Genomic DNA, 10,743 nt, shown 5'->3' with positions numbered 1-10,743 from the left:
CAATATTATGGTGTACTATGGAACCATTTCCCCAAGTAGGATGTGTTCCTGGAGCAACATCCTTGTTGGTCTTGGAAGAAGGTTCATATCACCTAATGAGATTGTAGAGGTTTAGGTTTGGCTTACGGTTGGGATAGGACTGTGTTTCTGTGATAGAAATGTTCCAAGACCAACATAAGGTGTTGATCCAGGAGAATGTCTTCATTTTTCAAGTATATTCAGTCTTTTAGTTTCTTCTTTCTGCTCCAAACTCAGTCAGCCTGGAACGGATCCGTTAGTCGGAATTGGGCCAATAGGATCACTAGATACAGAGATACTATAACCGAGGATTCTTCGGCTCTCATCAATGGAGCTCTGGAGGGACCACCGTCAGAAAACAGTAAGGTGAGCCAAAGAAATGGCTAAATGCCAATGTATGTTTGTGTGTGTCAAAGGCAGGAAATATAGAAATACAGAAGAAGCATAACAGATTTTGAATCTTTACTTTATGAAATGCACATTATCCTTGCACATCTGCTTGTGCATTTATGAATATGTGTGATGGGGGATGGGGCTGATAGATTGTGCCTCATGCAGACAGGAAATATACAGAGTAGTAATTACCATTAAGCAGACAGTAGGGAAGACACACAGCTAATTAGTATGTGACACTTGAAATGGAAAGCTGAAGTCTGCATACTGTTTACCAATTACTGTCCTTCTCAAAGCTCCTCAGATATAGGAGCAGCAGAAAATTACACCTTTATCCATCTCTCCTCCTCATATTACCACTGTTTTATTTCCCTGTTTACTTTTCTAAAAATCTGTTTTTCTAAAAAAATTCTGTCTTATTGTGAAGTAGCACTGTCTTAGAATTGTACTGTACAAACTCATTAACATTTCAGTTTGTGATGTTCCACCTTCCATAACCACAACGTGCAGTTTCCACCCCATAATTCAATGTTTATATGAGACCTGTCAATTTAAAGGTGATCTATTATGCCCCTTTTGACAAGATGTAATATAATTCTCTGGTGTCCCCAGAATGTGTCTGTGAAGTTTCAGCTCAGAATACCACAGCTCAAATTTGCCCCGATTTGGTGTGAGCAAAATCAAGCCGTTTTTGTGGGTGGGTTGCTTTAAATGCAAATGAGCTTGTGCTCCCTGCCCCCAAGCTCGCTCGTCATTCCAATATGCTGAGGCATACATAATACACAAGCTAACACAGCAAATATAACTCGCAAAATGGATCATTAAACTGTTCTCGATGCAGCATATAACATAGGTATGGCATGTATTTTGTGAATGTTTGCTAAAATTCGATTCTGAATCATTTTGATAGCGTGCTGCATGGCTAACGTGGCTAAAGCCACACACTGTTGGAGAGACGTTCAATAAGAACGTAGATGCGTTTATGAATTATACAGACTACACGCGTTTTTGGGTTAAAAATGAAAATAACGGCTCTGGTCTCTGTGAATACAGTAAGAAACAATGGTAACTTTAGCCACATTTAAAAATACATTAGCAACGTGCTAATTAAACACATCCAGGAAGACAATTTGCAAACATCATGAAATAAATATATATGAAATTGGATCAGTTGATATCGATCCATCTTTGAGAATCAATTTCTGTGCAAATCCTGTGTTTTACCGACGATCATGTGAAGCATTCTAGTGTTAATGACTTGCACACAACTCCTGACACAACTCACCTTCCTTCACGTAGCTTTAGTAATCCTGAAGACATTCAAGTGTGTTTGATCAGGGTTGTAGCTAAACTGTCGGACAGCTGTTGCTGCTGCACTCCAGGACCAGTGTTACTCGTCGCTTGCGAAAACAATGGCGGCGCCGTGGGTGGAAACATAAAGATTCAGGGGGCGGTAATATTATAATAAGATCCCCTTCCTACGTCACAAGGGGAGCGAAATCAGAACGGCTCGATTTTTCACATGCTTGTAGAAAAAGGCTTACCAAAACAAAGTTACTGGGTTGTCCTTTTTCACATTTTCTGTGCTGGTAGATGCACCAGAGACCCGATTATAGCACTTAAACACAGGAAAAGTCAGATTTTCATGATATGACCCCTTTAACACATTGATTTAGTCAATTAATTATTTAAGAATTATTAATTAGAAAAAAAAAAAAAAAAACTACATTCAAATGGTCATGGTGACTCAAATAGGTGCTATTCACGTTGTAAGAAAAATTGATAGAAATTAATAAATAAAAACAAAAAATAGACAATTTAAAAATTTGATATAAACAATTTTATATACACTATCATTCATATTTGGTGGTCAGTAAGATTTTTTTGAAAGAAATTAATACTTTAATTCATCAAAGATGCATTAAATTGATCAAAAGTGACAGTAAAGACATTTTATAATGTTACAAAAGATTTCTATTTCAAATAAATGCTGTTCTTTTGAACTTTCTATTCATCAAAGAATCCTAAAAAAAAAAAAAAATTTATCACAGTTTCCACAAAAATATTAAGCTGTTTTCAGCATTGTTTTCAGCTTTTCCATCACATGACTAAATTACATTTAGTCATGTGATGGAATTAAATTTAGAAAACCTAAAAAAAAAAAAAATAAAAAAAAAATCTTACTAACACCAAACTTGAACTGTAAAATATAATCAGATAATGTCCTTGAAATTTGGGAGCTTTTCTTAGCAAATGTTGATATATGTAATTGATTTTGATTAATAAATCTGTACATCATGCAATTTATTTGATTAAAAAATTGTAATCGATTCAAAGTCTCCATACATATAAATATTGTTAAAATATAATAAGACTCTTAATAAGAGGTCTGCTATTTTATATAAACTACTCCAACATTACAAAAAAAAAAAACTAAAACCATATTAGGAATGCTTAAAAAATACAACCCCATTTGAAGAGCTTTGTTTGATGTTGGTTTCCTTGTGATGTGCTGTCTTTGCAGAGCGGGCATGTGGAGAGGCTGTATTCCCTCAGCAAGAACCAGGTGGAGGCTGAAGTCATCGTGCATTCACAGCTGTCTAACACGACGGCTGACCAGGGTCCACAAAGCGACATGGAACTCTGTCTCGAGTCTCCATCTTCCCAGCACCCTTCTCCTGGAGACAAGGAAACTCCATCAACCCCTCATCCACCCTGTGCTCACAGTGAGGACAACCACGAGACTCAATCTCCATCTCCAACCCCCAGCACTCACATCTCTGAAGTACTGTCCAATCACAATGGACCATTTGAGAGTGGGCTTAGCCAGCCGACAGTGGGTGGTGCCAAAAACCAAGGAGTGGGGCTTACTAATGGCTTCCACTCGTCCAAACCCCTTCGGTCAAAGGCAGAGACCCTGGAGAACGGGGCCCACAGACTGTGCCCCACAGGAAAGGTTCTGTCCTCACCAGGTCTCCCCGCTTCCCCCTCATCCTTCGCCAGCTCTGGCCTTGTCCATTCTACCTCAGGGGCGCATAACTATGTGTACCCCTAAGCTGGAAGGAAAAGAAGCGTAATAAATGGTGTTCCTAAAGTTCTGGGACAGAGAAGGACAACAGAGGAGACCAACGAGTGGCACCTTCTTGCTGGGGGAGTTGATGTTTTCTCGTAGCCACGTTCGCCTCCTCTCACAGCTGTTTTATTGCAACCTTTTGGTTCCATTATTTTATATGTATGTACATATAGAATTATTTTTTTAGGACTAGTATCCATGGATATGCATTTTATGGCATATCAGTGGCACACTTTAATCCCTCTTTGTGTGCATGTATGGAATGTGCTGAAGTGGTTTATATGTTTACATGCACATGTGAAGTCAGAGTGTTCTTACTCTGAGGTGAAGGATCCTGAAATCAGCCCAGCATATGGAAACAGAACTCATTCACGGGACAGATGTCACGGATCGATCCGAGATCAGTGCCAGTGGGTGGAGATCCATTTTGTCAGAGAAGATTACCCTGCCACAAAGTACCACCTCCTGCTGTCTCAGGGTTGCCACACACAAACACATATATCCGTGCTTTCGAAATGGTTATTACAGGAAAACAGCACCTTCTTCAGCTCTACATGGATATTACATAACCGTCTATTCGAGTTTAAAGGGATTGTGCACCCATCAATGAAAATGTAGTCATTTTTACTCACCCTCATGTCGTTCCAAACCTGCGCACGGACAAAAACATTTTTAAAATATCTTGTTTTGTTTTCTGCAGAAGGAAGAAAGTCATAAAGGTCTGAAACAACACGAGGGTGAGTAAATAATGACAGAATTTTTAGTTTTGGATCCTTTAACTTGATCAGATCAGAGGTACATCTTCACACACTCGCACGCAAACACAATCCTGAATACAATACGAATAAAAACACACATTCCTTGACTGGAGCGTAGCGTCTCAGGAGTCTCAAATTCAAGGTGCATTTGCATATACATCAAATACATGTAGAAAAATGACAAAAATGAAGGGAAAAAAAAGTGAAGGAAAACAATACAAAAAGAACACTAAGAGTCATGTACTTTTTGTATCATTTCAACTCTGAGTGTACTTGTAAAGACACATCACACTGATTCATGCTCCAAGTTTCTCTCAGTCAACAGCACTACCTCATTTCTTTACAGGATTGTTTTTTTTTTCGGTGTGATTTTATGAGTATAATTAAGAAGGCGGCGACTTGTGTGCGTTTTTAAGCCGTCTGATTCATAGCCTTTGGATAATAGCAGAATCTACTGCCCTTCTCACTCTGTGTCTGTATTCTTGTGTAACGGTTACTGAAACTTTCGTCTCTGGTTATTAGCCTGTGTGCAAGCATGTGGTCATTCGCTTGTGTAGTCCTTTGATATGGGAGACAAATAACTTGATCATCACAACAGTTTTGCAATATACCCTTCAGGTGAAGGGATATAAAAACAATAGAAGGCTAAACTCAAGACCTCAAAGTTTGTGTCCATAAGATCTACCTGTTGACATGCCAGTCATCTCTTTTTCTCAGGAACTTCTACGCAGGGAGTCTGAGAAGAACATTTTCAGCCAAACTAGGAAATAGCCTCCATCTCTCAGACAGGTCTCGTCCCATAACTTATACTCTGTCTTTTGGCCACGCGTCTGCCACCATTTAGGGTTCATCTGGAACTGTAAATAAACTTTGTCCTCCATGCAAAATCATGCATTGCTGCTGAGAGCAGGATCTGTTATCTGTTGTGCTTCCTTTTTATGCATTTTAATGCTTATTTAAAGTAGTATCTTTTATGTTAAAGCTGTTATATTGGAAGAGAAACGTCAACAAACTCTCAAACTCTTGCTGTCTTTCTTCAGGTCATTGACAGGACTGCCCATAATGCCAACGAAAACTCTCGGTCTAGTCAGTCTTTGTCATTGCCACAGTTCAGCTGATTGTGTTTGATATTACTCCTAATTCAATAATTTCACTGAATAGTGCTTTGGTGCTAGAGCAAGACTAGGTTCCTTTTAAGATGGTCTTTTAAACATTCCAGTTTTTGTATGTACCGCAGGCCAAACTCAGGGCTGATCATGTAGGAAATGAAGATGATGAATGTCTGAATTATTCTGGCTGCTTTTTTAACAACGTACAGTAAGCATCTCACACACCGTCAGTTGTCTCAATTCTAGATGTATAGTGTCCAGTCAACAACTCATCCTTGATCTGTAGATTTAGAGTCGATGATTTTACTGAGATTATAATGTATTTGCTCAATATGCTTCCTGTCAGTTCTGTGTTAGAGGGATAGTTCACCCCAAAATGAGAATTCTGTCATTATTTACTCACCCTCACATCGTTCCAAACCTGTATCACATAATTTTTTCTGCAAAAAGAAGATATTCTGAAGAATGTTTGTAAAACAACATTGGACTATATTGACTTGAATTATATGGACAAAACCAGTGTTGGGGAAAATTACTTTTAAAAGTAATGCATTACAATATTGCGTTACTCCCTAAAAAAGTAACTAATTGTGTTACTTAGTTACTTTTTATGAAAAGTAATGTGATACATTACTTTTGCTTTACTTTTTCTCACCTGGGCTGGGCTTGCTTGTTTGTTTTTTAATAACAACAAAAAAGTTCTATTTTTGGCAAATGTAAAGGCCCTTTCACACCAAAAGTGAAATGAATAAGTCTCAGGCTGAAGGAAATGCATATTTACGCCTGTACAGTAGAGGGCTCAAACTTTTCAGCAGCAAAGACATTGGTTAATAAAGTGAGATTAAATACATAAAGTATATATGTGTAACTTAATATAGTTAATTATTACATGTTTGCCTAAAATTCTAAGATTGCATTTCACTGTTTTTATTCATTTTGAGGAATACTGAATGTTTTCGTGCAAGTGCGATGAGTAAATGCATGTTCACATTTAGTCTAGAACTACAATAACCATCGTGTTCGCACAGCGCATAACACCTCTGAACTTTATTTCTCTCAACATGGGGACAGGAGAGCTGTCAGTCAATACATGTGAAAAAGTAACTTAGATATTTTGTTGTAAATTGAAAAAGTAATGTGTTACTGTACTAGTTACTTGAAAAAGTAATCTGATTACATAACTTGTTATGCGTTACCCCCAACACTGGACAAGCCCCCCCCCCCAGAAATTGTTCAAAATATCATCTTTTCTGTGCAAAATGGTAGCAGAATTTAAATTTTTGGGTAAATGATCCCTTTAAACTGCAAAAAAAAGGGTCATTTTGATTTTCATAAACAGTTACATTGCCATGCAAATCATTTTTGTGCATATTTTTTCTGTTCTGATATGTTTGTGTTGTCAAACGGACAGTCTTAGCTTTGCTCTTGAGTCTTATACATCAGATTATAGTGTTAGCACATGCCACCTACAGCATTAGGAATGTGTGGGGGATATAAATTGACCTCTTGTTTTGTCTAAAAGTAAGGAAATTGTGGTTTCGCCAGGGTCAGCAGATGTCTTGTCACTCTTAGATATGCATGTTATTGTTCAGAAAGAGCCCTTCAGGATAAGTTATAATTCAGATACCTCATTTGCTGCTTGTTAATTTAATTGCAGATATATCTTCTACACGCACATATAGCTACACGTGTAAAGGAATCGGAAGTTTGGATCAGATTCATATGTGTTTGGCAGCAGTGTTTTCTTAAACTGGAGGAGTTGATTGTCTCATTTTACCTCATTTTGAAGCTTCAGGCTGGTTTCTGCTCCACTATATTAAGCAAAGGAATGGTTGTCATTTGTGTTTATCTGGAAAAGTCTGTGATTTTGCAGAGCAATGGATAGCAAAATGCTTGAAATGAGAGTTCAGATGACCAGAGGGTTCCCCTGTCAAGCCATACCTCTCAGAACAGACACAAGGTTGCATGTGGGCCATTTTTATACTGTATGTATAATCAGTGTTTATCGCTCAGGTGCCGTGTCTTTGCATTAAAACTCCGGCTTACTCTGATGTAAGGCAAATGTGCATTGAAGTATGAAAACCTCACCTGTCCTCCTAGGAAATAAAGGCTTTAATGTCAGAGGAAAAGCAACAACAAATAGTAACACTGATGCAGACAATTTTCTAAAGAAATTCTAATGGCTGTTTTCTCTTTGGTGCTTTGTGGTGACCTTTCTATTCTAGTGATGTGAAAATTCATCCTTTTTTTGTACTTTTCTCCCCAACCAGCAGACCTGTGCTTTTCTGAGATTCTCAGCACACATACTGTGGACACATTTGTGTAACACCAGCAGCAGTATGGTCTCTTGATGTCTGTCGGTAAATGTGAGAGACAAAACATCAGTCTCAGCACACGCAAAACTACACTATCCCAGTAAGATTACAGCATGTGTCTGTCTCTTATCTGTATGTTCTCATGGCCTTTGTAAATTCAAATCTAAAGATTGTAAAGGGTAGAGGTAAAGAGATTGAAGAAGCATCCATTGACCATTTAGTTTGTGAGAGATGGGTAATGCCTTTTGACCCCCATATAAATGTTATATTCAACAAGCCCTGTGATCTGTAAATCTTGTTTCCTTCGCTGTGACATCAGTCATTCATAGTCAGAATATATAAGAGCTTCAATTTACTCACTTAGATTGGATCTAATCTTTTTAACAGGAACAAATGTGCCCTATGAATAATTGATGCAATGAAATAATTATATCTGATGACTGATCAAATGTTGGTACTCGATTATATCATATACATGAGCTGTGAAGGGTGGAGTTTGATGTCAGATGGATGGATGCAGTGGAGGACAATATGATATTATAATGTTTATGTTCTTTCTCTGTCACTGTCTCTGTTTGTGAGGTTTGCAGCATCTAAGTCTTTGCAAACTTGTACTATGTAAATAAACATCTTAATAATAAAAAAATCTGTCCTATTCTTTTCATTTCTTCAAAGCAGTAAGGTATACTGCATATTTTCAGTTATGAATTATGCATCTTCACAAGTATAGACCCTATACAATATATAGTATTTACTTCTAAAGTCATAAAGTTGCAGTGACTTATTTCCATATACATTTTTTACCAGGAAATGTGTCTAAAAATAGCTGTTCTTTACAATCACACAGTAATCAAAGAAATGTGTGCAGGTTTTGTTAAATTTGTGTGGATGAGATTAGTAGCACTTGGTAGGCCAAGTCTTTTTTTCACTCATGCACAGGCCCTATTAATTGTTTTACCTTTAAAATGATTTTACTAATATTAACAATAACACTAGGCCTAAATAAAATGTAGTACCTATAATATGAGTCAAAGCAACACATTTCTGGTATGTAAAAGATTGGGCAATACTGGCAACCTTGTGTTCATTGTATGTTGAACAGCCAATAGATGGCACTCTTTTATCGCTGTTGCCCTATGCCTGAAATTCCAAGTTTTAAATAAAGCGAAATATTATTTATAACAAAATTTCTAAATAATAACATTTTTTAAACATCAGGACGATAATCAATTTCTTTATCTTTAAGATAAATGATTCAGTAAACGATTATGATGATGACGATAAGGAGGAGGATGGTTATTCTTTTAAAAATGTCCAATAATGTAAGCTCATTAATTATAACTTTATTATCATCATCAGCAGCAGCAGGCTAGGATTAACTACACCTAATTCCATCAGTAGCCTATTTCTTTTTTCTACCTTTATTAGTTTGTGCCTTAAAGTCTTTGTTAAGCTGTGACTTCTTTATTATAAAATATATTATATATACGATCATTTTTATGTCCTGCACACATAACCAGGCGATATACCTGGTTCATATAGCTCTCTGTTATGTCTTTTGTTCTATGAGAGAGAGAGAGAGAGAGAGAGAGAGAGAGAGAGAGAGAGAGAGAGCGAGCTCAGAAAGGTGGATGAGCGCGTGTGCTGGTCGCGAGGAGGAGAGAGCGTGAGATGCTGCTGACACATTCCTAGAAAGATGTGTAAAATGGCGCAAGTATGTTGGAGCCACCGGCTGTAGTTTGGATCTAGAGGAGCTTATTACTGCTTTCCCATCCTTGTCTTCGCTCTTGCCTCACCTTCTTTTTTGCATCTCGTCTAAATTTCAATGTGATTAAATGGCTTCCAGACGGCGCCGTCAGGCTCCATGCTCACTCGGAATACTCCTGCTCGCTTTTGTCGGTAAGTGTGTGATTTCTCTCGCGGTATTGGGTCACTTGGTCAGCGCGATTGACTGTGAACTTGACCACATTGCAGTCGGATTCAGATATGTTTCTTAAGCGGTTGTAGCGTTTGTGTTTACTGCCGTAGTAGGGTGGGTGTGTTTGCCTACATGTAGATGCTACATACTGAAGCATGAATTGATTTTGTGAATGGAGAGTTCCGCGAGCTTGCTCACACGTTATTACGGTTTCATGCTGTTTTCAGACACTAAATGTTATGAAGTGAAGTTTACTTATAATGAGACATTGTTACCTCGTGTGTTGTATGTTGGATGTGGAATATTACAATGAAATTCTAATCATATTTCTTCTTGAGCAATGTGTCAGTAATATGAAATCTTGAGTTATGTGCAATCTATAGAGTCACTCAATGACATTGCCCTTGATCCTTGAGAAGTGCTAAGTGTGTACTTTGATTAATTTAATAGTAGTCTATACCTATATCATGTTTTTATTTATCATAACAGCATTTTCTTCCTGTTTAATTTACTTATTTTGCATGCTAATATTGCCAAAGCATCAATATGCACACACACAAAGTGACTGAAAATAAAATAAGGTGCTAATAATGTTAAAATAGTCCTAGTATTTGTAATATACAATCCAATACAATATAAAATATAAGCAGAGACTGATATACTGTGCAGTTTCATATTCTCTGATTTATGATCGATTGTAGCCTTGAATAGCTATTTTAGATCTTTCTGGTATTTAACATAGACATATTCAACACTCTAGGCATGTCTATAGATCTATTAACAGTGACATTCACAGTTCAGGTTTCCAACATGTATTGTTCATTTTTTTTTTTGTGGTTTATGTTTTAAGTGAGAACTTAAAAGGACAGATGCTGAATATTTATATCTGAAGCGCAAGAATATTTCCTAAAATACAGTAGCTCTTCCCTCTCAGCCCACAGGTGAGCAGCTTGCATCTGTTGTCTGTCATAGACAGCAGGAGCTCCAATTGATTGCTTCCTTTTATTGTGCTTCCATTGTAGTGGAAAAGTGAGGAAAGAACTGAAGGCTGCTGTTGTCTTGAAGATTGTGTGTCAAGGCTGTTTTTCACTTCTCCTTTAAATTTCCTTGGTTCTTTTGTTTCCCTGTAATTGTCAGTTTGTGAGCCTGTTTGCTTGGG

General features: G+C 37.4%; 2 protein-coding genes across 3 annotated transcripts in view; both read left to right on the top strand.

Moving 5' to 3' along the window:
* The window catches only part of igdcc4 (immunoglobulin superfamily, DCC subclass, member 4), a 95,254-nt gene extending 86,942 nt beyond the window's left edge, over positions 1-8,312 (top strand). For both annotated transcript variants that reach the window (XM_051900945.1, XM_051900944.1), the window contains 2 exons: positions 256-384; positions 2,936-8,312. In XM_051900945.1, the coding sequence (XP_051756905.1) occupies positions 256-384; positions 2,936-3,466 (660 nt within the window). In that variant the 3' untranslated portion in view covers positions 3,467-8,312. The remainder of the gene's footprint in view (positions 1-255; positions 385-2,935) is intronic.
* An 845-nt stretch (positions 8,313-9,157) lies between these two features.
* igdcc3 (immunoglobulin superfamily, DCC subclass, member 3) overlaps positions 9,158-10,743 on the top strand; it is an 89,232-nt gene continuing 87,646 nt past the window's right edge. The window contains exon 1 of the mRNA XM_051900948.1: positions 9,158-9,565. Within this exon, the coding sequence (XP_051756908.1) occupies positions 9,502-9,565 (64 nt within the window). The 5' untranslated portion in view covers positions 9,158-9,501. The remainder of the gene's footprint in view (positions 9,566-10,743) is intronic.

Source organism: Ctenopharyngodon idella, chromosome 7 (genome assembly GCF_019924925.1).
Source record: "Ctenopharyngodon idella isolate HZGC_01 chromosome 7, HZGC01, whole genome shotgun sequence".
In the NCBI taxonomy this organism is placed as follows: domain Eukaryota; kingdom Metazoa; phylum Chordata; class Actinopteri; order Cypriniformes; family Xenocyprididae; genus Ctenopharyngodon; species Ctenopharyngodon idella.
This window is presented reverse-complemented; position numbering and strand designations above follow the sequence as displayed.